At 48.6% G+C, this 26,475-nt stretch overlaps 1 protein-coding gene across 1 annotated transcript; it reads left to right on the top strand.

Annotated features, from left to right (window-relative positions):
• Positions 1-2,524: 2,524 nt before the first annotated feature.
• LOC102929581 (olfactory receptor 52E2) lies at positions 2,525-3,472 on the top strand. The gene has a single exon (XM_037889638.1). It carries the CDS (start codon positions 2,525-2,527, stop codon positions 3,470-3,472), a length of 948 nt encoding a protein of 315 aa, XP_037745566.1.
• Positions 3,473-26,475: the final 23,003 nt, after the last annotated feature.

The raw sequence follows: 26,475 nt of genomic DNA on the forward strand, positions 1-26,475 counted from the left end.
CAGGTAGTTGAAAGCAGCTATCAAATCCCCCCTCATTCTTCTCTTCTGCAGACTAAACAATCCCAGTTCCCTCAGCCTCTCCTCATAAGTCATGTGTTCCAGTCCCCTAATCATTTTTGTTGCCCTCCGCTGGACTCTTTCCAATTTTTCCACATCCTTCTTGTAGTGAGGGGCCCAAAACTGGACACAGTACTCCAGATGAGGCCTCACGAGTGTCGAATAGAGGGGAACGATCATGTCCCTCGATCTGCTGGCAGTGCCCCTATTTATACATCCCAAAATGCCATTCTTGGCAACAAGGGCACACTGTTGACTCATCCAGCTTCTCGTCCACTGTAAGTCCTAGGTCCCTTTCTGCAGAACTGCTGCCGAGCCATTCGGTCCCTAGTCTGTAGCGGTGCATTGGATTCTTCTGTCCTAAGTGCAGGACTCTGCACTTATCCTTATTGAACCTCATCAGATTTCTTTTGGCCCAATCCTCTAATTTGTCTAGGTCCCCTGTATCCTATCCCTACCCTCCAGCGTATCTACCACTTCCTCCCAGTTTAGTGTCATCTGCAAATTTGCTGAGGGTGCAATCCACACCATCCTCCAGATCATTTATGAAGATATTGAACAAAACATCCTCACATTCCAACCAAGTCACATTGAAAGAAGGTGCTATTGGGCTGTTAGGAATATAATCCTGTCCTGATAATGCCTATTGCCTCCAGAGAAAGGGAAGTGCCTAGAAGATGTAAAAGGAAACTTAGTTTGATAGCATCCTGTCTGGCAAGAACTCACTTATCAATAGCTGGGATGTGAAATTCTCATTTCTGTGTTGTTCTATCATTGTAGTCCCCATTTCCCTATTGTTTGGCTGTATAATCTCTGTCTGGTTCTGTGATTGTTTCTGTCTGCTATGCAATTAATTTTGCTAGGTATAAACTAATTAAGGTGGCGGGATATAATTGGTTAAATAATCATGTTACAATATGTTAGGATTGGTTAGTTAAATTTCAGGAAAATGATTGGTTAAGGTATAGCTAAGCAGAACTCAAGTTTTACTATATAGTCTGCAGTCAGTCAGGAAGCAGGGGGGGAAATGGGAACAGGGAATGGGGGTGGGGAATTGGAATCATGTTTTGCTAAGCGGGGGAAAGGGAACAGGGACACAGGTGTAAGGCTCTGTGGTGTCAGAGCTGGGAAGGGGGACACTAAGGAAGGAAACTGGAATCATGCTTGCTGGAAGTTCACCCCAATAAAGATTGAATTGTTTGCACCTTTGGACTTCAGGTAGTGTTACTCTCTGTTCATGTGAGAAGGACCAGGGAAGTAAGCGGGTGAAGGAATAAGTCCCTAACAGCAGGGAAATCAGAACTCCTGGGTCCTGTCTCTAATCCTGCCACTCATTCTCTGTTTGACCTTGGCCAAGTAACATCGCCCTGTGCCTCATTTTACATATCTGTATTATGGGCATATGTTCATAGTGACTTTCATTGCTCAGTGTTTTGAAGATCTTCAATGAAAGGTGCTACACAGTTTGATGATAGTTACTGATGAAATTTACTGATCTCTGATCCATTAGCGACAGCCCTGGGTGCCTGCAGAAAGTGTTCATATCTCCCCTCAGTCATCTTTCTCCAGATCTGTGTGACGACTATCTACCAAGCTATCCTGGTCATTTACAGGGTATCAGACCCTAAGGAGATCTAGTCATTATCCCTAGTTTTCTTCCTAATCAACTATAATTTTTAAATATACACAAATTCACAGAGCAGCGAATTCCTCTGTGACTCAGCGCAGAGCCCAAGAATTCTCATCTCGCTCTGGGAAGGTCCCTTAATTACTGTTTAATGCTGTAGTTGGATAAAAAACACAGAAGCACAGACAAGCTTGTCACCAGCCTGTTTACATTCAGATGCCGCTTCTCCTCTAGAGGCTGAGTGAACCCCCCTGGGATTGCACAGAGCTCTATTATAAATGGTGCTCAGCCCTGTGTCAGCTCTCGGCGTGGGATGTTGCTGCAGATGCTGGGGTGAGAGCGGTGTGGGACACGGCTACCTGAGGGGGATTTCCAGGGAAGACGCTTCCCTCTCAGGATTCACAGGTACCATCTCTTGCTGAGGAGCTCACCTGCTCAACAAACCCTGTGCAACATGGGCGTGATGGCACAGAGAGTAAGTCTGTGGCCCTTGCCTCTTTGCACAGCCCTTAAATATCGCGGGGCCCTTGCCACAGAGGATGAGTTTGTTCTAGTATGTTCAAATATGGAATTGGCATTAGTAGGGTCAGTTGTTCATAATGCATTGCTCTGAAAAATGAAAATGTCATTTTTCAGTGCGTGAAGAGTGGACAATATGATACAACAATGAAAACAGCCTCCAGTAGTGCATGTCACCGCTCATATTAACATTTTCTTTCCATTCAGGCATTTGTACTGCGACCATTACCCTAGACCCTAGGCACATAAAGTCAGGGGAATGTACGGTACACGCAGGAGACACCTTTCTGCCTCAGAGTTGGACTCCTTCTTCCCTACTCCATGTCAGATTCCAACACAACCGAATTCACCAACCCCTCCACCTTCATCCTGCTGGGCATTCCTGGCCTGGAGGCGGCCCATGTCTGGATCTCCATCCCCTTCTGCACCATGTACGCCATAGCTCTCTTGGGGAACTTCACAATCCTGTTCATCGTGAAGACGGAGCTGAGCCTCCATGGGCCCATGTACTATTTCCTCTGCATGCTGGCCGTCACTGACCTTGTCTTGTCCACGTCCATCCTGCCCAAAACACTGAGTATCTTCTGGTTCAATTCCAGGGAGATCGATTTCAGTGTCTGCCTCACCCAGCTGTACTTCATTCATTGCTTCTCGGTGATGGAGTCTGGGATCTTCGTGGCCATGGCTTTGGATCGCTATGTGGCCATCTGCCTTCCCCTGAGACATTCCAGCACCCTGACAAACCCCATGGTGGCCAAGATTGGCCTAGCCATAATGGTGCATGGGGGCATACTTGTAATGCCCCATCCCTTGCTGGCGAGGTGGCAACCATATTGCAGAACCAACATCATCCCCCACACACACTGTGAACACATGGCTGTGGTGAACCTGGCCTGTGCCGACATCCACATCAGTAGTTACTACGGCCTCTTTATGGTATTCTGTGTGCTCGGTCTGGATGAGTTTTTTGTCGCTCTGTCCTACACCCAGATCCTTAGGGCCATCTTCAACCTCCCCACTAAGGATGCCCGGCTCAAGACTTTTGGGATCTGTGGCTCCCACCTCTGTGCCATCTTAGCCTTTTATATTTCAGCTATCTTCTCCTCTCTCACATACCAGTTTGGCAAGAATGTGGCCCTGCATTTCCATGTTTTTACTGCCAATGTGTACATCCTGGTGCCCCCGATGCTAAACCCCATCATCTATGGAGTGAGGACCAAACAGATCTGGGGCAGGATGTTCAGGCTACTTACTCATAAAGGAATCTAAAATTTTCTCCTGGTGCTCTGGCTCTCAGACCGAGCTCCGTGCTGAGCTAGTGACATAGATTCATAGATATTTAGGTCAGAAGGGACCATTATGATCATCTAGTCTGACCTCCTGCACAACGCAGGCCACAGAATTTCACCCACCACTCCTGCAAAAAACCTCACACCTATATCTGTGCTATTGAAGTCCTCAAATCGTAGTTTAAAGACTTCAAGGAGCAGAGAATCCTCCAGCAAGTGACCCGTGCCCCATGCTACAGAAGAACATGAAAAACCTCCAGGGCCTCTTCCAATCTGCCCTGGAGGAAAATTCCTTCCCGACCCCAAATATGGCGATCAGCTAAACCCTGAGCATATGGGCAAGATTCATCAGCCAGATACTACAGAAAATTCTTTCCTGGGTAACTCAGATCCCACCCCATCTAATATCCCATCACAGGCCATTGGGCCTATTTACCATGAATATTTAATTACCAAAACCATGTTATCCCATCATACCATCTCCTCCATAAACTTATCGAGTTTAATCTTAAACATGGTGCTTGGTCCTTTTTTCCTGAATCCCTGACTGGGCAGTCAAGGAGACATTAAACCCTTTTCTGATTTTACTGTGCTGTGTCAGCGTGGCAAACTGGGGAATTGGTCTTTGTACAATTCAGTGAGTTGCCACCTCTCTAATTGCTGGTCACTGGACCGCTCAGGCCCTGTCCCTACCTTGTCTCACCCTCTTCTCCCCCTATTTCCCCAAGACCCCACCCATGTTGCTCACTCCTCTCCTCCTCCCAACAGTCTATGGATCATCTCTGCCTTCTGCCCCCCCCCGCCCCCCGCCAAGCTTGGCTTCCCCTGCTCTGGGGCGTGGACAGGAGCTGCTGCAGCCTGACAAGGAGCCAGTGAGTACAGAGAGGATGTAGTGCTGGGACAGACAGGCCAATCAGGAGCATAGAGGGAAGCCAGGAAGCCTTAGAAAATCAGCTTAGGATTGGGAGCAGGGTTGTGTGTCAGGCAGGTGAGATTGTGCATCATACAACTTGTGGGCATTAAAGCTCAGCTACAAAGTCCTGAGGGAAGAGACCACTTTGTGGCTTATTTCTTTAGGTTTCGACTCCCTTTTGTTCCTCCCTGCTGGGACCCCGTAGCAGACAGAGTCTCTGCAGTGGATATGGGGTGGGAGACCTTTACCCTGAGCCAGGCCTTGGGGGCAGGGCAAGGAATCAGCTTTGAAGCTACGAGGACAACAGCTGAGAGAGGCAGAAGGATAGTCCCCTGCGTTATCTGGGAAGGCAGGATGCTGGGCAGAGGTGGGGTGGCTTCGGTAGCTGATAGGGAGGGAGATAAACCACACACCTGCCATTAGCCGGGTATTTACACACGTACACGGCACCTTATCTGGAACTACAGGGGCCTATTGCCCAGGGGCTGAAGCTGAACTGTGAAACTGAATCTAACATATGCTCTGCATGATGATTTTGATCATTACATTTAGAAGCTCTTTAACTAGGACAGACAGCGATAAAGTGATTTACCCAAGGCCACACAATGAGTCAGTGCAAGAGCTGAGAATAGGAACTGGGAGTCCTGAACCCCCAATACCATTGCTCTGGTCATGAACTGGCATTGCTCCTGTCATAAAAATAAAGGGAAGGGTAACCACCTTTCTGTATACAGTGCTATAAAATCCCTCCTGGCTAGAGGCAAAATCCTTTCACCTGTAAAGGGTTCAGAAGCTAAGGTAACCTTGCTGGCACCTGACCCAAAATGGCCAATGAGGGGACAAGATACTTTCAAATCTGGAGGGGGAAAAATGTTTTTGTCTGCCTGTGTGATACCTTTGTCGGGAACAGATCAAGGATGCAAGCTCTCCAAGTCCTGTGGAGTTAGTAGGCAATCTAGCTAGAAAATGCGTTTGGTTTTGTTTGTTTTTTGCTTGTAAATTTGCTGGAGGGAATGTGTATTCCTGTTTTTGTGTCTTTTTGTAACTTAAAGTTTTGCCTAGAGGGATTTTCGATGTTTTGAATCTGATCACCCTGTAAAGTATTTACCATCCTGATTTTACAGAGGTGATTCTTTTACTTTTTCTTTAAATAAAATTCTTCTTTTAAGAACCAGATTGATTTTTCATTGTTCTTAAGATCTAAGGGTCTGGGTCTGTGTTCATCTGTACCAATTGGTGAGGATATTATTATTAAGCCTTCCCCAGGAAAGTGGGTGTAGGGTTTGGGGGGATATTTTGGGGGAAGAAGTCTCCGAGTGGTCTCTTTCCCTGTTCTTTGTTTAAGTCGCTTGGTGGTGGCAGCATACTGTTCAAGGCCAAGGCAAAGTTTGTACCTTGGAAGAGTTTTTAACCTAAGCTGGTAGAAATAAGCTTAGGGGGTCTTTCATGCGGGTCCCCACACCTGTGCCCTAGAGTTCAGAGTGGGGTAGGAACCCTGACAGCTCCTCTGGTTGTATTAGATGCAGTGAGGCTATTTGTGTGTCATAATCAGTGGAGTTGATGTCCTTCTTAAACAGGAGGAATTTACTAAAGAAACAGCTAAACACTACAGCCACAGAAACAGGTTTCCACTTGCTGCCTGGAATTCTGCACTGTGCATAGAGCCCAATGAAGTGCAGCAAGGAATCAAATAGTGCAATGTGTGGCTCTATGGCTCTGATTAGGACTTTTCACTTGCAACACATTAGAAATAATAAATAATCATCTCTAATTACTGCACGGAGAGGCTGTGCCCAAGGTCACCCTTTGAATCCGTGGGAGAGCTGGGACTCTTTAGTCCAAGTTCATGGGTCTCTGCTGATGCTTTATCTCTAGTTAAATGACATGGGAAAAATCCTGAGCTAGTGGAAGTGGAAGCAGCCCCACTGAAATCACGGGAGACCCCCTAACTAGAGAAACAAATGGAGAGAGCACCAGGCCTTTGTGCTGCTGCATGGACCATACGAGCCAGGTCTGACAGAGATTAAGAAAGAGATTAGTAGCTAAGGACTTGTGGGCTATGTTCCTGGCTCAAGACACTGCCCTTCCTGCTGCCTCAGTTTCCACATCTGTAAAAGGGAGATACCTCCTGGGAGTAGTGAGCAAGAGTCTGTTAAGCACAAATCAGCGGTGTCCATGTGTCACCGCGCCTCACTAGGACATAGCTGAGGATGCCAAATTCAGGACAAACTTCTGAGAAATGGGGCAGACTCACCCCAGACTGCTGGTTATTCTATCATTAGAACATTATTTCTTGGGCCAGCAACAAACGTAAACTTCTGTCTCAGCACATTGGTTAACAAGAAGCCAAAAATGCAGTCTCCTTAGGCATCCCTGCCCTTGGCTCACCACTCAGACGCTGACATATATGATGAGTGGTTAGTGAAAACCAGTTTCACCACATATAAGGTCGTTCTGATCTCAATAGATCAGGCACTTAGCCAGGTCAATATATAACTCACATCCAACCCAATAATTGGCTGCTGCCAATTCTTCCATCAAAAATGAAAGGGTTAATACTAAAAGAAAAGAAGAGTTATAAATAGATAATAGCTCATCTACATGCAAATGATTTTTCAGAGTTCAGAGTTCAGGATCACAGCAGTGACGGAATGCGCTGCTAGCTTGCAAAATTCTCTCTGGAAACTACCCAAGCAAACTGGGGGTGGTCTGTCCTTGTTCAGAGCTTCCTGTTTGGAAACCCAGTCTAGAAAAATGAAGACAAGACGGGGATATCTCAGCACTCCTTCTATATCCTCTGCCCTGTGAATGGAATTTTATTGTCCCAGACAAAGCCACAGCCTCTGTTTGTGGAAAATTATTGGCCCAAGATGGAGTACAATGTCACATGAGCATGTCACGTGTCCTTACAATCTTCGATGATTCACAGGGGCAGGCACTGTCCATATTCTTGCTGAGGCATGTTTCATCTATGGCTCATTGTGAGAGCTAAGTGTCCTTGATGGGCCATCAATACATAGATGTCTGGCCTTATCTACCTTGGAGGTATTACCCGGGAACACAGCACATGTATAAGACAGCAGTACATTCCCAATAATTATAACTTCAGATACAAAAAGGATACATGCATATAAACAGGAGAATCATACTTAGCGAGTCATAAGATCCCCATGGACACCTGACAGCACGTACTTCGTACAAGATTTGTTGTGATTGTACAACAGCAGTAGCAACAATGATAAAAATGGTCATATTCAATAACTCATCATCACACCATGTTCTCGTCCCATCGTGGTGCTACAGCTGCCAGCCACCTAAGGAGGGGGGCGTTGCCCGGGTTCTAGAAGACTAAGCAGCTGGGACACGAGAACCACTGGAGGACGGGAAGAGCAGAAAAAACCTGTTTTGCTACAGGGAGCCTGCTCCCTGTACAAAGAAAGGAGGAAAGAGTTCTTTAAAAGTGAGAGGTGGACATCTGTGAACGTGGCTGTTTCCTCCAAGCATCGCCAGCCAGCCCCTTTGGCGTTCAACAACCTTTACTTGTGTTTGACTAAAGCACCTTCCAGAAACATGCCCAGGGCTAGATCCACAAATGCACTTAGGTAAATACTGAACTTAACCGCCACTACCTTTCTCAAAATCCCAGCTCGTCTGCTGCCTGACTCTGCAGGAGCCTAAGGTTCGGCCAGTAGCCTGCAGAAAGCAACCTGAGTGTTGACACTGCTCCTCAGCTAACGAGATGGGGAGATAGTGGGGAGAATCCTACCAGAATTAACACCTGAGCTAAGACTCTGAGCGTCCATGTGTGTGTGAATCCATGTGCGTGTGAGTGCACATCCATCCATGTGTGTGCACCCCAGCTGCTCAGAGTCTTAGCTCAGGTGTTAATTCTGTAGGATTCTCTCCACTATCTCCCCAGCAGGCCCCATCCGTTAGGCATTTTCAGACCACTCTTCCTGGATGGGACCTTGCAGGTCGGGAATCTGTGTGTGTGTGCATATGCATGCGTGTGTGCGCGCACGTGTGTCCATTTGTGTGTGCAAGTGGGTCCGTGTGTGTGCATGCATGCATGTGAATCCATGTGTGTGTGAGTACACATCCGTACATGTGTGTGCACCCCCAGAATATCCCATAGCCCAGTGGTTTAGGGCCCTCACCTGGAGTGTGGAGACTCATTTTCAAATCCCTGCTCCACTGAAGGTTTATCTGTACAAAGTGGTACAGCAGAGAGACCGAGAGCCACACCCAGAATAGCCATTTGCCTGGTGATCAGGACACTCATGTGGGACATGTGACACCTGTGTTTAAGTCCCTGCTCCAAATCAGGTAGAGGAGAGATTTTGGATCTGGGTCTGCCACATCGCTCTCAGGTCTTTCACTAGATAGTTCTGACCTGTCCTAGGCACCTTGCTCCAGGAGAGGGCTCAGAGCTGACAATCCCATATGGAAAGAGAACCTCTCTCTAGCCCACCAGCCAGGCCCCTAGAGGCTCAAAATCAGTGGGAGTTAGGTGCGTAAGGACCCTGTATGGGCTTTGGAGACCAGAGGGGCTGAACTGGAGGGTAGGGTAGGAATAAATGGTAGATTTTCAGAATGGAGAGGGGTAACTAGTGATGTTCCCCAAGGGTCACTTCTAGGACAAATCCTATTCAACTTATTCATAAATGATCTGGAGAAAGGAGTAAACAGTTAGGTGGCAAAGTTTGCAGATGATACTAAACTGCTCAAGATAGTCAAGACCAAAGCAGACTGTGAAGAACTTCAAAAAGATCTCACAAAACTAAGTGACTGAGCAACAAAATGGCAAATGAAATGTAATGTGGATAAATGTAAAGTAATGCACATTGGAAAAAAAAAGCCAACTATACCTACAATATGATGGGGGCTAGTTTAGCTACAACTACTCAGGAGAAAGATCTTGGAGTCATTGTGGATAGTTCTCTGAAGATGTCCACGCAGAGTGCAGCGGCAGTCAAAAAAGCAAACGGGATGTTAGGAATCGTTAAAAAAGGGATAGAGAATAAGACAGAGAATATCTTATTGCCCTAATATAAATCCATGGTACGCCCACATCTTGAGTACAGTGTACAGATGTGGTCCCCTCATCTCAAAAAAGATATACTGGCATTAGAAAAGGTTCAGAAAAGGGCAACCAAAATGATTAGGGGTTTGGAACGGGTCCCGTAGGAGGAGAGATTAAAGAGGCTAGGACTTTTCAGCTTGGAAAAGAGGAGACTAAGGGGGGATATGACAGAGGTATTTAAAATCATGAGTGGCGTGGAGAAAGTGAATAAGGAAAAGTTATTTACTTGTTCCCATAATATAAGAACTAGGGGCCACCAAATGAACTTAATGGGTAGCAGGTTTAAAACAAATAAAAGGAAGTTCTTCTTCACACAGTGCACAGTCAACCTGTGGAACTCCTTGCCTGGGGCAGTTGTGAAGGCTAGGACTATGACAGGGTTTAAAAGAGAACTGGATAAATTCATGGAGGTTTGCACATTGCTTTATCCAATTCCTCCCATTGTTTCCAAGGTACCCCTAGATCAAAGGGCCAGTCCACATCTTTTGGTTCCCAGACAATTTATAATCAATCTTCTTTCCTTGCAAATTTTTCCTTTTTCTGGTTCCATTTTTGCACCCCTCTTGTGTTGAGTTCATGGCCATTATTCCATAAGAATAATGTCCAGTGCCTCTGACTAGAGTACCCCAAGAGCTGTAGGATTTTATGTTCATATAATTCTATATCTGAGCTGATTTCAAGGCAGTAACAGACCTTCTAGGGTCACCACTTTGTTGTAGGTTTAGGATTTTAAAGTAAGTAAAAGAATGCAATGATTGTTTTCTCTTGCATTGCAATTTGATGTTCCTGTTCAAATGCTCTGTGTAAATTAATTCTTTGTTGTGTGTGTGTGTAGCGATGCGAGACTCACCCCTGCGGTGCCTCCTTCTGGTCGTCCAGGGAATTAGCCCACCAGCCTCCAGAACACCCCCTGCCAGCCAGTGTCCCACCTCTCGCTGGCCCCGTGTCCCTTCTGGACCCCAGTGCCCCTTTATCTGGGGGGTTCCACCCCAGCAGTATCCCCCCCCAGTCTCTGGGTCTCCCTTCCCCAGGGAACCCCCAAACACCCTAATCCCACCGTGCCTCAGCCTATGGGCTACTGAGAGTCACCATCTAGCCCCCTTTCACTGGGGCCGACTGCAGTCTGTATAAGCCAGTCATCATAGGCAAGGGGGGGTAGGACCTGCTTCCCCTTTGCAGCCCCAGAACCTGTTTGGGCCCTGCACAAGGCCCTGCAGCCTGGGGGTTTTCAGGTGGGAGTTCCCCAGCTCCTTCTGCCTTCTCCCAGTGCTGTCCCACCTCAGGTTCCTGTTCAGCTCCCAGGCAGCCAGGTCCTTCCCTCTCTGCAGTCAGAGAGAGACTGCCTGCTCCTGGCCCACCGCCCTCTTACAAGGGCCAGCTGGGCCCTGATTGAGCTGGCCACCGCTGCGGCTGCTCCCTTAATCAGCCTGGGCTTTTCTCCCAGCCCCTAACCCTCTCCCAGGGATGGCTTTAACCCTGTCAGGGCTGGAGCTGGTGACCACCCTGCTACAGTGTGAATGAGGAATGTGTGTGTTAGGAGATAAGTGTGAAGGCCATCACCGAACCAGATGTTCTAGGGAGGAACTGAAGACAGATACAAGGGCACCAGGAGGCTTGACGACTCTAAAGATGAGACAGGCACCTATCAATGGGGACAAGATAGCTGTGATCAAAACCAGCATGGGATAACTCCCTGAGAGACTTGATGATAAAGGATGAGAAGGACAATTTAAGAAACCAAGCACTCGTCAAACAACAATTGATTACAGCATGACGGTGCAAAACTAATTGGTCCCAATGGAGGAAAATCACTGTATAAACAGGGGGCCTTTCCATGAAATGTTGGGTTCATCCTGCCAAGACTTCCCTGGAGCATCATGTCACTACCAACAGAACCCATCTCCTACCTACCCGCGATCAACCTAGCTGGCCACTAGATTGATCCAGACTCTGGACTGGTAACTATAACATTGACTGGCGGGACAGTGTGTGTGTGTGTGTGTGTGTGTGTGTGTGGTGTGACTGAATGCATATGATAATTGTTGTATCTTCAATAAATGTGGCATATTAACTTTTCCCCTGAAAAAGATCCTCTGTTCTTCTTATAAGCATAACAGAACCTTTGCTAAGCCTTTGCTAAACTCTCCTATCTTTGCTCAAGCTCTGGTATTCTTCATCCTAAAATGTAATTCAAACAGCACAATCTTTCCACCAGACAAATAATGCAAAGCAAAGCAAGCATAAGCAGCAAGTCAATTGCAAAAGTCGTAGCACCATATCCACACTCCCCATCCAGGATCTGTTTGGGATATCCTCCTGTGCAGTTAGACATTCCCCTTTTATCTTTGTAAAACAAACCAAAAGGTTATTTAATCTTTGAACCACAGATTTAATTGTGGTGTGTGTCACGAAGTGTGGGGGAGTTCAGGCCCTGCACCCCTCTTCCTGGGATTCACTGAGACTCTCAGCCAGCCAGGAAAACAGAAGGTTTATTGGACAACAGGCACACAGTCCAAAACAGAGGTTGTGGGTACAACCAGGACCCCTCAGTCAAGTCCTTCTGGGGGAGCAGGGAACTTAGACCCCAGCCCTGGGGTTCCCTGAGTTCCTCCACCCAGCCCCAAACTGAAACTAAACCCACCCAGCAGGCTCCCTCCTGCAGCCTCTGTCCACATTCCTGGGCAGAGGTGTTACCTCCCCCGCCCGCTCCTGGCTCAGGTTACAGGCTCTCAGGTCTCCCAGTGAAACTCCCCTGCCACATTCCCAGGTCAACACGCCCCCCTCCCTGCTGCGTCACATCTCTCCCCCCTTCGAGACTGAACTGAGCGGGGTCACTGTGACCAGTGACCTGGGGAAGTTCGGGGCCCCCTCTCCGGGACAGCGCATCCGCTATCAGGTTGGCACTTCCCTTCACATGGACCACGTCCATGTCGTAATCCTGCAGGAGCAGGCTCCATCTCAGGAGCTTGGTGTTGGCTCCTTTCATCTGGTGCAGCCAGGTCAGGGGAGAGTGGTCGGTGTAGACGGTGAAGTGTCGCCCGAAGAGATAGGGCTCCAGTTTCTTGAGGGCCCACACCATGGCCAGGCACTCCTTCTCGATGGCTGCGTGGTGTTGCTCCTGGGGTAGCAACTTCTTGCTCAGGTACACGATGGGGTGTCTCTCCCCCTTTTCATCCTCCTGCATTAACACCGCCCCCAGTCCCGTGTCGGAGGCGTCGGTGAACACCACAAAGGGCTTGTCAAAGTCTGGGTTTGCCAGAACTGGGCCACTGACCAGAGCCTCCTTCAGCGCCCGGAAAGCCTCCTGGCACTGCTCGGTCCAGACCACCTTGTCTGGCTTCCCCTTCTTGCATAGCTCAGTGATGGGGGCGGCTATGGCGCTAAAGTGGGGCACAAACCTTCGATAGTATCCTGCCAACCCAATAAAGGCTTGGACCTGCTTTTTGGTGTGGGGAGCGGGCCAGTCTCTGATCACCTCCACCTTGGCTGGTTCCGGCTTTAGGCGGCCGCTCCCCACCCGATGGCCCAGGTAAGATACTTCAGCCATCCCCACCTTGCACTTCTCCGCTTTTACAGTCAGCCCAGCCCCCTGGAGTCGGTCCAGCACTTGTCTAACCTGGGACACGTGGTCCTCCCAGGTCTGGCTAAAGACACAGATGTCATCAATATATGCCACGGCAAAACTCTCCATCCCCCTCGGTATCTGATCCACCAGGCGCTGGAAGGTGGCCGGCGCTCCCTTGAGGCCGAAAGGCAGGGTCAGGAACTCATAGAGCCCCAGAGGGGTGATAAAGGCCGATTTCAGCCAGGCATCTGCATCCAGCGGCACTTGCCAGTAGCCCTTTGTAAGGTCCATGGTGGTAAGGTACCGAGCTCCTCCCAGCTTGTCTAGGAGCTCGTCCGGCCTGGGCATGGGGTAGGGATCAGATACAGTGATGGCATTGAGCTTCCGATAGTCCACACAGAACCGGACCGACCCATCCTTTTTGGGGACCAGCACCACCGGCGAGGCCCAAGGGCTGGCCGATGGCTGGATCACCCCCAAAGCCAGCATGTCCCGGACCTCTCTTTCCAGGTCCTGAGCAGTTTTCCCCGTGACTCGGAAGGGGGAGCATCTTATCGGCGGGTGCGACCCCGTCTGCACCCGGTGGACAGTCAGATTAGTGCGTCCAGGCTGGTTGGAAAACGGCTGTTGGTATGGATACAGCACCCCCCTGACCTCAGCTTGCTGGGCAGGGGTTAGCTGATCCGAGAGGGGAATTGTTTCCAGGGGAGAACCAGCTCTGGTCCCAGGGAATAGATCTACTAAAGGGTCATCTCCCTGCTCCTCCCACTGTCCACACACGGCCTACACCACATTCCTCCTGGCATAATATGGCTTCATCATATTCACATGGTGCGCCTGGTTCGACAGCTCCACCACATAGTTTACCTCATTTAGCTGCTTGACAACCTTGAAAGGGCCCTCCCAGGCGGCCTGTAGTTTGCTCTTTCTCACGGGGATGAGAACCATCACCTGATCCCCGGTGGCGTAGGCCCGGGCCCGCGCCGTGCGGTCATACCAGACCTTCTGCTTCCTCTGGGCTCTGGCCAGATTCTCCCTGGCCAGGCCCATGAGTTCAGCCAGTCTCTCTCGGAAGATCAGGACAAACTCCACCACTGACTGTCCATCGGGAGTGGCCTTCCCCTCCCACTCGTCTCCCATCAGGTCCAGGGGGCCCCTCACCCTCCTTCCATATAACAGTTCGAAAGGCGAAAATCCGGTAGACTCCTGGGGCACCTCCCTGTACGCGAACAGCAGGTGAGGTAAGTACTTGTCCCAGTCCTGCGGTTGCTGGTTCATAAAGGTTTTCAGCATCATCTTTAGCGTCCCATTGAACTTCTCCACCAGCCCATTGGACTGGGGGTGATAAGCTAAGGCCCAGTTGTGCTGGACCCCACATTTCTCCCACCGGAGCAGGGCCAACATGAAGTTGGACCCTTGTTCTGTCAAGACTTCCTTGGGGAACCCCACTCGGCTGAAAATGGTCAGGAGCGCATCCGCCACGGTGTCTGCTTCAATGGAAGCTAAGGGCACTGCCTCGGGGTAGCGGGTGGCGAAATCTACCACCACCAGAATATATTTCTTCCCCGACCGGGTCATCTTGCTGAGAAGTCCCACTATGTCCATGGCCACCTTCTGGAAAGGCTCCTCTATGATGGGCAAAGGTCTCAAAGCCGCTTTCCCCTTGTCCCGGGCCTTCCCTACCCTCTGACAGGGGTCACAGGATCGGCAATACTGCCGGACCGTGGTAAAGACCCCGGGCCAGTAAAAGTTCTGTAGCAACCTCTGCCGGGTGCGCCGGATTCCCTGGTGCCCTGCGAGGGGGACGTCATGGGCCAGGTACAGGAGCTTGCGGCGATACTTCTGGGGGACCACCAGCTGCCTCCTGATCCCACAGGACTCCCCTTCCCCTGGGGGAGCCCATTCTCGGTACAGGAACCCCTTCTCCCACAGGAACCTCTCCTGGCAGCCTCTCCTCATGGTCCGTCTCACACTGAGGTCGGCCAGGTCCCTGAGCTTCCGCAAGGAGGGATCTTTCCTCAACTCGGCCTGGAACTCAGCGGCTGGGGAAGGGATGGGGCCCGGTTCCCCCTCAGTGGCCAAGTCTGAGGCCTCCGCCTCTCTGAGCCGTGCCCCTCGGCGCTCCCTCCGCACCAGGGTAGGGTCCTGCGCCTCCGGTGTGGTACCCTCCCCAAGGTCAGGGTACAGTGCCCCTCACCGGCTCTGGCTACGGGTCACAACAAGGGCGGTCTGGGGCTTGCTTGGCCAGTCCTCTAGGTCTCCCCCCATCAAAACCACAGTGGGCAAATGGTGGTGTACCCCCACATCCTTGGGGCCCTCCTTGGCCCCCCATTTCAGGTGTACCCTTGCCACGGGCACCTTAAATGGTGTTCCGCCCACCCCCATCAGGGTCAGGTAGGTGTTTGGCACCACCGATCTGGGGCCACCACCTCGGGCCGGGCCAGCGTCACCTCTGCGCCCGTATCCCAGTATCCATTGACCTTCCTCCCATCCACCTCCAGGGGAACAAGGCACTCTCTCCGGAGGGACAGCCCCGCGCCCACCCTGTAAACCGAGCACCCTGAATCCAGAGTCTCCAGCCCGCTGGTGGGGCTGGCCGGCGGTACTCTTCCCTCCTGAGCAGGTGGTAAACTGGCAGCCCCCCTTGTCTGGGTCATCTGTCCCTCGTCCACCTGGGTCCCTACCCAGTTAACCCTGGGTAGGTTGGGTCTGCTCAGTCTGTCCCTGAGCCTGGGGCCCTGGGTCCGTACGTGGCCTCTCTGGCCACAGTGATAGCAGCTCAGGTCACGTTGGTCGAGCGGGTCGGAGGGGCCCGACGCCAGGCGTTCCCCTTGGGAGGGGGTTCTCCCTAGTTCCCCGCTGGGAGGCCCATGGTGACTCTCTCTCTCTGCATCGGGGGGGGGGGGGGGGCTGTTCTTTTGGGACTCCTCCCTGCTACCCCCTCCCCGACTGTTCACAAACTCGTCGGCCAGCTGCCCTGCGTGCTGGGGGTTCGCGAGCTTTCTGTCCACCAGCCACAGCCTCAGGTCGGAAGGGCACTGTTCATACAGGTGCTCCAGTACGATTAGGTCCAGCAGGTCCTCTTTAGCTTGGGCCCCAGTTGTCCACTTGCGGGCACATCCCTGCATCCGCTTGACCAGTTGTAGGTCTGTGACCTCAGGCGTTTTACGCTGACTCTGGAACCTTTTCCGGTACATCTCGGTGGTCAGCCTGAACTCACGGAGCAGGGTCTGTTTGAACAGTTCGTAGGCCCCTGCCTCCGCCCCTGTCATTCGGCTGTACACCTCCAAGGCTTTGGGGTCCAGTAAGGGGGTGAGAAACTGGAGCCTGTCTGCAGGGTCAACCCTGTGCATCTCGCAGGCATTCTCAAAGGCCGTCAGGAAGCTATCTATGTCCTCCCCCTCCTTCCGCTGGGCCAGGAAGCACTTATCAAAGCTCCTTGGAATGACCTCCCTCAGTCAGGGTGCCCTCCATCCAGCCAGGCACATGCCATAATATTCCATTGGTTTAGTCCAAAAGCAGCTGATTCTCCTTTAGAAAAGGAGTTCCTAGAATTACTGGATCGGCCTCTTGATCTATCTGCAACATTTGTTCTCTACAACGAAATTCCTCAGCTGCATTTCTGAGTATAGTTACTTTCACTGAATAATCATCTTCCCCATCACTCCTTCCCCCGTAAAAGATGCTGCTGAATTAATCTCAGATACATATTGAGTCAAGTCACAATTTCTATTTACAATATTTACACCAGCCCTACTATCCAGTAGAGCATCTTTGGGTCCATTATCTCCCACGATGAGGGTTGTCTTAGTTCTCCCATTCAAGTCCCACCTTAATCTAATTATCAGCTCCCACTCCTGGGGACCCATTTCCAGTGGGAGCAACCTGTCACCAGGGCCTCCCTATGCAGAAAGTGCATGTCTGCAATTCCCCTCTGCTCTTTAAAAACTCACTCTTCTGTCCTTTGCATATTTTTGATCAATTCATCGGTGGGTTTCCCATCCCATTTATCCATATCTAGTCCCCTCAGCTTCAAGTACTTCCAAGGAATATTTCACATCGCATGTCCTCCTTTCTGAGGCTCACGCCTACCATTCCACCCTCTACCTCCCTGGGGTGAGGCAGACTGTCCTCTGCCACAGCCTCTCCCTCTCCCACGGCCTCCTCATTTATACACAGTCTCATTCGAATAAGCCACTACTTCAACAAACGGCACTCTAGATTTTGTACCATCTACTTGGCTTCCCCCTTTCATCATCCGTTGACACACTATGCAATGATCCAACAAATCCAAAATCCCTCAGTTTGGGCCCGACTTACCAAACTAGTACTACATAGCTGTGATGGGTTGCCCTGAGGGTGGAGCCCGGGACTGTGGGACAACTGTGTTATGCTTATAAGAAGCACATGGGATTTTTTTTTTGGGGGGGGGGGGAAAGGCAATACTCCGCATTTATTGGAAAAACAACAATTAGCATATGCATTTAATTACACATACACACACACTGTTTTGCCAGTTGATGTTATAGTTACCAGGTTAGAGTCCGGATTAATTTAGTGACCAGCTAGGTTGATTATGGGTAGGGAGGAGCTGGGTTTTGTTGGTTGCAATATGATGCTTTGGGGAAATCTTGGCAGGAAGAACCCAAAGTTTTATGGCAAGGCACTTTGTTTATATAGTGGGTTTTTTTTAATTGGGACCAATGAGTTTTGCACTGTTATGCTGAAGTCAGTTGTTGTTTGATGAGTGCTTGTTCTTTTAAATTGTTTTTTTCTAATTTTTAATTTTGTTTTTTAGGGAGTTATTTTATGATGGTTTTGATTACAGCTATTTTGTTTTTATTGATAGTTGCCTGTTTTATTTGCAGAGTCATTAGTTTGCCCTTTTTTGATATTTCAGTAGGGGTGTGTTGCAACCTCCTGGTGCCCTTGCGTCTGTCTTCAGTTCCTTCCTAGAACATTTGGTCCAGTGATGGCTTTTATACTTATAGAGAGAGTATATAAATTATTTATACACAAAACAGAATTGATTTACACAGAACATTTGAACAGGAACATTAAATTACAATGCAAGAGAAAAACAGCCATTGCATTTGTCAAGGTTCCTTCCCCACTCTGAACTCTAGGGTACAGATGTGGGGACCTGCATGAAAACCTCCTAAGCTTACTTTTACCAGCTTAGGTTAAAAATTCCCCAAGGTACAAACTATTTTACCCTTGGACTTCCACTGCCACCACCAAACTTTATCTGGGTTCCTGAAAAAACATAGTTTGGAAACATCTTTCCTCCCCAAATCCTCCCAACCCTTGCACCCCACTTCCTGGGGAAGGTTTGGTAAAAATCCTCACCAATTTGCATAGGTGACCACAGACCCAAAACCCTTGGATCTTAGAACAATGAAAAACCATTCAGTTTCCTTACAAGAAGACTTTTAATAGAAGTAAAAAGGAATCACCTCTGTAAAATCAGGATGGTGAATACCTTACAGGGTAATTAGACTCAAAACATAGAGAATCCCTCTAGGCAAAACCTTAAGTTACAAAAAAGACACACAGACAGGAATATCCATTCTATTCAGCACAGATCTTTTCTCAGCCATTTAAAGAAATCATAATCTAACACATACCTGGCTAGATTACTTACTAAGTTCTAAGACTCCATTCCTGTTCTGTCTCCGGCAAAAGCATCACACAGACAGACACAGACACTTTGTTTTTCTCCCTCCTCCCAGCTTTTGAAAGTATCTTGTCTCCTCATTGGTCATTTTGGTCAGGTGCCAGCAAGGTTACCTTTAGCTTCTTAACCCTTTACAGGTGGGAGGATTTTTCCTCTGGCCAGGAGGGATTTTAAAGGGGTTTACCCTTCCCTTTATATTTATGACAGCATTTTTTTACTTATTTTAAAATGCTAAACCTACAACTAAGAGGTGACCCTAAAAGGTCTGTTACTGCCTTGAAATTAGCCCAGACACAGATTTTGACTGATGCAATTTTACCAATGGCCCATTAGACCATTCCTTTTTCTCTTTAGAAAGGGTGGCTTGCACGATATGATTAAATTATACACCAATACATTTAATACATGCTACATTATTATTTTTCATTTTTTATTTTAAATTATACGAAATAGAAATATAAAACCCTACTACTACAGCTGTGCCCCCCTGAACTCTCTCCAGTCTGGGCTGTCTCTTACAGTGCCTTGCTAGTGATTGGCAGCAATCCCTCCAGGTGCTGTTATCACTCAGCACAACTGCATTATGGAGACCCCACACTCAGCTAGATTGCATGAATGCTCCTATAGCCACGCATGAATCACACAGAGAAAGGCACCAGCCAAATCCCCCCAGCTCCCAGCACTGCACCTCAGGAATATGCAGTCTAATTTATTAATTGGTTCACCACTTCGTCAATGGAAAGTGGATATACACCAGCCTTTGAAACCTGAGCAATTTACCATTCACGTCAGGCAAACTCACTGGTAAAGTTAAACAGTTACACAAGGTTAGTGACTATAAAAGATAGATTTTAGGTGGTATTAAGTGATAGACAAAAAGTCAGAGTTAGTTACCAAAAGAAATAAAATATAAGCACGCAGTCTAAACTCTCAACCCTATTAGACTGGGCAACATCTAGATAAAGCAGTTTTTCTCACCCCACTGGATATTGCAGTCCATAGTATACAGATTTCCCCTTTGAAATCCTGGTCAGTCCCCTCAACTGGAGTCTCAAGTCTTCAGAGTCCTTGTCACTTGTAGTGTAGGTGGATGAAGGAGAAAGGCCCAGCATGTGGCCACTGTGTTCTGTTTTATATCAACAGTCCCATGTGCTTGGGGAGCACAAGTCCAGGCATGTCTGGGGGGCATTGCTGAGTCCACCAGGCAAGGTTGAGCGATTCTCCTGGTGTGGCCTCATGCCGGTGAGTCATTGAATTGTAGCTCCCTTGCTGGACAATGGTTGTTGATGAGTTGTTTGACACCTCACCCAGGCATTGGTTACTTTCCTTGCTGTTGCCTCTGGGGGAGCTAATATCTGTCTGATTCCCCAATTTACGGCATGTTTTAGTGACAACCATACAACACAATTCTCATAACTATATTTGTATTAACGATATACATATGGATAGAGAAATGACTCTTAGCATATCATAACCTTTCTCCTCATACCTTACAAGTCATGCTTTATATGTAAGATCATGCTTATATAAAAATGAGGAATATGGAGGATTCAGGACGCTCGCCCAAGGTATAGAATGTCATAATTGCTAATAAATTCTTGTCCAGTCCTTCAAACATATCAGTCCAAAATTCCCTCTGCTTCAAATCTAATGCCATCAAAGAATCGGCTGTAATGTGATTGTTTTCTATAGTCCACATAAAATTTTACAGTGCCGTCCCTTTTGGGGACCAAGACCACAGGGCTGCCCACTAGCTGTCAGATTCCTTAATTACTCCCCGGTCCAACATGTTTTGTATCTTTGTACAAATTTGCTCTTTCCCCTTGCCAGTGGCCCTGTAAAGCCTGGAAGAGGAGGTTGTGTCCCTTTTGTGAAGATTTTATGGGACACCAAGTATGTTTTCCCTGGCTTGATGGAAAACACCTCACAGAAGTGAAAACACCTCCCCCCTTTTGCGGCTTTTAACTCTCTACAGATTTCAATGCTTTTCAGAGTTGAACCACCTTGGCATTCAGCCATCGAGGGCCACACAGGGGAGCTTTCTGGGATCCTACAGGTCTTTTCCTCTGTTGACACATTGTACAAGACCTGCAATAATCCCCCACATCATTCTGTATTCCTTGCCAGTAGTAATTCCTCTTTAGCCTGGCATAAGCCATCTGAACCCCCAAGTGACCAGCAAAAAGACCATGATGAGCTACCAGCATCAATTCCCCATGGTGCTGGCTGAGTACAACCAACTGCTTCTAGCATTGCCCAGGGCCTCTGGTCCTCCTACGGGAGCTTCTCCATACAGCTTCCCATCCTCTTCAAAAAAAACTTCTCCCTCTGCTCCCTTCCTGGAGTTCCCTCTAGGACACATTTCCTTATGCTTTCTACAGTGCAGTCTGCCTTTTGCTTATGTGCAAATTCCTGACAGCTAGTACTTGGGACAACACCCTCAGTTACTGACAACATCCCCCCTGCCCCTGGCCCTAGGGACATGTTGCCTTTGGTTGGGCAGAGGCCTGACTCTGCCTCTCCCCAACTTGGGAGCATGCTTCCCCCCTGCATTACCATGTCAAGAGAACCCTCATTCACCTCCCCAGTGGTTTCTAAGGTTCCATCACCATTCCCCAGGCTCCCTCTGAGACATACACTTCCATGCTCTTTAGAACAGGATCTATCCCTGGTTTAGATGAGACAGAGCTGCAGCTACCAGCTGGAACATCCTTCTCACTGACAGGCAATACACACTCTTACCCCTTTGAGGACCCTACACAACACTTCTTCTTCCTGTGAATTACCACCCCAACAGTCTTGGCCTTGTGGAAAAAAATCATTCCCTTCCAACATGCCCACTGGGAGGTCCTCTAGCATTCTTACCATTAAATCACTTTCCAAACCTTCCCACTTCACATGAATTTTTGCTAGTGGCATGTGGAACCTGTTCAGACCCTCTCCCTTAATCTCAGCCATTTGGCCTGGTAAAATATTAGCCTCTGGGACCACACTTGGTCAAACCAGAGAGATATGGGCCCCAGTATCCCTCCACCCAAGGCACTCTGTGCGATTAATCTTGACAACCTTAATGTGTTTCCTGTCTGTTTCACCAGCCCCTGTGTCCACCAAGCAGGTGTGGTAAGTTGTGGGGGTACCCTCTGGGGCCTTGGGGCTGAGGACAACTGTGCCAACATAAGTGGCCATCTTTTAGTCTTCAGGGATCTAATGGAGTACACACAGCCTCTCAAAGGTGATGAAATATTCAGTAATGTCCCTTGTCTCCCTGAATGCAGGACACAACCATTCCCATTTGTGGAATTTTGGAGAGGTGGGACTCCCTGGTGTGTGGGGGCTCTGGTTACACATCTCTATCGAGTCCAATTCATGCTTCCTTTCTTTCTCCCTTTCCTCCACGGCTAGCTTCCGGGGCTCATTTTTTTTCTCAGCTTCTGTTTCAGTTCCATGGCTCTTCAGTGTGCAGCTTTTTGCCCAGCATCCTCTGCTTCCATAGATCTCTAGTGTGCAGCTTCTTTTCTGGTATTCTCTGCTTCAGTCTGCAGTCACTGTAATTCCATATGTCTTTTGAGTTCCTTCTCTTCTGCCTGCAATCTGCAGAACTCCAGCTTCTTACTAGTTTCACTTTCACTCTTTTTCCTGCTTTTCTGTCCCTACTTCCCTTGCCCTAAATAAGCAAACAGAAAATAACAAACTGGTAACCTCTTTGACTGATCTGTAGCCACCATACTTAAAACTAACGTAAAATCATCAACAGTGTATGAAGTGCCTGTCTCACTCAGAGACATAAGCTGTGCATATGACTCTCCTGCCTCACCAATGTGACAGGTTCCCCCTGGGGTGCCGTCTGGAACTGGGATACCACTGGCCCCCCTTACCCACCAGCCTGGGATCCCTTTACACTGTACTTCTGTGGCAAGCTGCAAAGCCCTCTCTAGCCTGCACTTTCACAAGCACACATACAGGTAGGGACACTCCAAGATGCAGTTACATGCAGAGACTGTGATCAGCCCTGAATGGGAAGGCTCCAGCTTGGGAACTTTCCAGCTACACAGGCACACACCCCCTCTGGAATCATAGAATCATAGAATCATAGAATATCAGGGTTGGAAGGGACCCCAGAAGGTCATCTAGTCCAACCCCCTGCTCGAAGCAGGACCAAGTCCCAGTTAAATCATCCCAGCAAGGGCTTTGTCAAGCCTGACCTTAAAAACCTCTAAGGAAGGAGATTCTACCACCTCCCTAGGTAACGCATTCCAGTGTTTCACCACCCTCTTAGTGAAAAAGTTTTTCCTAATATCCAATCTAAACCTCCCCCACTGCAACTTGAGACCATTACTCCTCGTTCTGTCATCTGCTACCATTGAGAACAGTCTAGAGCCATCCTCTTTGGAACCCCCTTTCAGGTAGTTGAAAGCAGCTATCAAATCCCCCCTCATTCTTCTCTTCTGTAGACTAAACAATCCCAGCTCCCTCAGCCTCTCCTCATAAGTCATGTGCTCTAGACCCCTAATCATTTTTGTTGCCCTTCGCTGGACTCTCTCCAATTTATCCACATCCTTCTTGTAGTGTGAAGCCCAAAACTGGACACAGTACTCCAGATGAGGCCTCACCAATGTCGAATAGAGGGGAACGATCACGTCCCTCGATCTGCTCGCTATGCCCCTACTTATACATCCCAAAATGCCATTGGCCTTCTTGGCAACAAGGGCACACTGCTGACTCATATCCAGCTTCTCGTCCACTGTCACCCCTAGGTCCTTTTCCGCAGAACTGCTGCCTAGCCATTCGGTCCCTAGTCTGTAGCGGTGCATTGGATTCTTTCGTCCTAAGTGCAGGACCCTGCACTTATCCTTATTGAACCTCATCAGATTTCTTTTGGCCCAATCCTCCAATTTGTCTAGGTCCTTCTGTATCCTATCCCTCCCCTCCAGTGTATCTACCACTCCTCCCAGTTTAGTATCATCGAATTTGCAGAGAGTGCAATCCACACCATCCTCCAGATCATTTATGAAGATATTGAACAAAACCGGCCCCAGGACCGACCCCTGGGGCACTCCACTTGACACCGGCTGCCAACTAGACATGGAGCCATTGATCACTACCCATTGAGCCCGACAATCTAGCCAACTTTCTACCCACCTTATAGTGCATTCATCCAGCCCATACTTCCTTAACTTGCTGACAAGAATACTGTGGGAGACCATGTCAAAAGCTTTGCTAAAGTCAAGAAACAATACATCCACTGCTTTCCCTTCATCCACAGAACCAGTAATCTCATCATAAAAGGCGATTAGATTAGTCAGGCATGACCTTCCCTTGGTGAATCCATGCTGGCTGTTCCTGATCACTTTCCTCTCATGCAAGTGCTTCAGGATTGATTCTTTGAGGACCTGCTCCATGATTTTTCCGGGGACTGAGGTGAGGCTGACTGGCCTGTAGTTCCCAGGATCCTCCTTCTTCCCTTTTTTAAAGATTGGCACTACATTAGCCTTTTTCCAGTCATCTGGGACTTCCCCCGTTCGCCACGAGTTTTCAAAGATAATAGCCAATGGCTCTGCAATCACAGCCGCCAATTCCTTCAGCACTCTCAGATGCAACTCGTCCGGCCCCATGGACTTGTGCACGTCCAGCTTTTCTAAATAGTCCCTAACCACCTCTATCTCCACAGAGGGCTGGCCATCTACTTCCCATTTTGTGATGCCCAGCGCAGCAGTCTGAGAGCTGTCCTTGTTAGTGAAAACAGAGGCAAAAAAAGCATTGAGTGCATTAGCTTTTTCCACATCCTCTGTCACTAGGTTGCCTCCCTCATTCATTAAGGGGCCCACACTTTCCTTGGCTTTCTTCTTGTTGCCAACATACCTGAAGAAACCCTTCTTGGTCCTCTTGACATCTCTTGCTAGCTGCAGCTCCAGGTGCGATTTGGCCCTCCTGATATCATTCCTACATGCCTGAGCAATATTTTTATACTCTTCCCTGGTCATATGTCCAACCTTCCACTTCTTGTAAGCTTCTTTTTTATGTTTAAGATCCGCTAGGATTTCACCGTTAAGCCAAGCTGGTCGCCTGCCATATTTACTATTCTTTCGACTCATCGGGATGGTTTGTCCCTGTAACCTCAACAGGGATTCCTTCAAATACAGCCAGCTCTCCTGGACTCCTTTCCCCTTCATGTTAGTCCCACAGGGGATCCTGGCCATCTGTTCCCTGAGGGAGTCGAAGTCTGCTTTCCTGAAGTCCAGGGTCCGTATCCTGCTGCTTACCTTTCTTCCCTGCATCAGGATCCTGAACTCAGCCAACTCATGGTCACTGCCTCCCAGATTCCCATCCACTTTTGCTTCCCCCACTAATTCTACCCGGTTTGTGAGCAGCAGGTCAAGAAAAGCTCCCCCCCTAGTTGGCTCCTCTAGCACTTGTGCCAGGAAATTTTCCCCTACGCTTTCCAAACTCTTCCTGGATTGTCTATGCACCGCTGTATTGCTCTCCCAGCAGATATCAGGAAAATTAAAGTCACCCATGAGAATCAGGGCGTGCGATCTAGTAGCTTCCATGAGCTGCCAGAAGAAAGCCTCATCTACCTCATCCCCCTGGTCCGGTGGTCTATAGCAGACTCCCACCACGACATCACTCTTGTTGCACACACTTCTAAACTTAATCCAGAGACACTCAGGTTTTTCTACAGTTTCGTACCAGAGCTCTGAGCAGTCATACTGCTCCCTTACATACAGTGCTACTCCCCCACCTTTTCTGCCCTGCCTGTCCTTCCTGAACAGTTTATAACCATCCATGACAGTACTCCAGTCATGTGAGTTATCCCACCAAGTCTCTGTTATTCCAATCACGTCATAGTTCCTTGACATCACCAGGACCTCCAGTTCTCCCTGCTTGTTTCCAAGGCTTTGTGCATTCGTATATAAGCACTTGAGATAACCTGTTGATTGCCCCTCATTCCCAGTATGAGGCAGGAGCCCTCCCCTCACAGACCTTCCTGCCTGTGCTTCCTCCCGGTATCCCGCTTTCCCACTTACCTCAGGGCTTTGGTCTCCTTCCCCCGGTGAACCTAGTTTAAAGCCCTCCTCACTAGGTTAGCCAGCCTGCTGGCAAAGATGCTCTTCCCTCTCTTCGTAAGATGGAGCCCGTCTCTGCCCAGCACTCCTCCTTCATGGAACACCATCCCATGGATGGAGTGTAAACCCAACATTGTACAGGGAATTGTACAGCATAAGTTCATGAAACTCGCCCACTCCCTCAATGTAGAGAGGAATATACAACAGCTTTCTGCCCCAAATTATGACTCCATCAGACTGCTCTGAGACAAAGAAAAAACAAGTTGATTAACTACAAAAGACAGATTTTAAGTGATTATAAGGGATAGCAAACAGATAAATGGAAAAAAGGCAAATATAGCGCCCACCGTTAGAAAAGGGAAGAAGGAGAATCCAGGGAACTACACACCCATCAGCTTCACCTCAGTCCCTGCAAAATCATTGAGCAGGTCCTCAAGGAAACCATTCTGAAGCACTTGGAGGAGAAGAAGGTGATCAGGAACAGTCAACATGGATTCACCAAGCGCAAGTCATGCCTGACCAACCTGATTGTCTTCTATAATGAGATTACTGGCTCTGTGGATGAGGGGAAAGCGGTGGACATGATATATCTAGATTTTAGCAAAGCTTTTGATACGGTCTCCCACAGTATTCTTGCCAGCAAGTTAAAAAAGTGTGCATTGGATAAATGGACAATAAGGT

This window comes from Chelonia mydas, chromosome 1, assembly GCF_015237465.2.
Source record: "Chelonia mydas isolate rCheMyd1 chromosome 1, rCheMyd1.pri.v2, whole genome shotgun sequence".
NCBI lineage: Eukaryota > Metazoa > Chordata > Testudines > Cheloniidae > Chelonia > Chelonia mydas.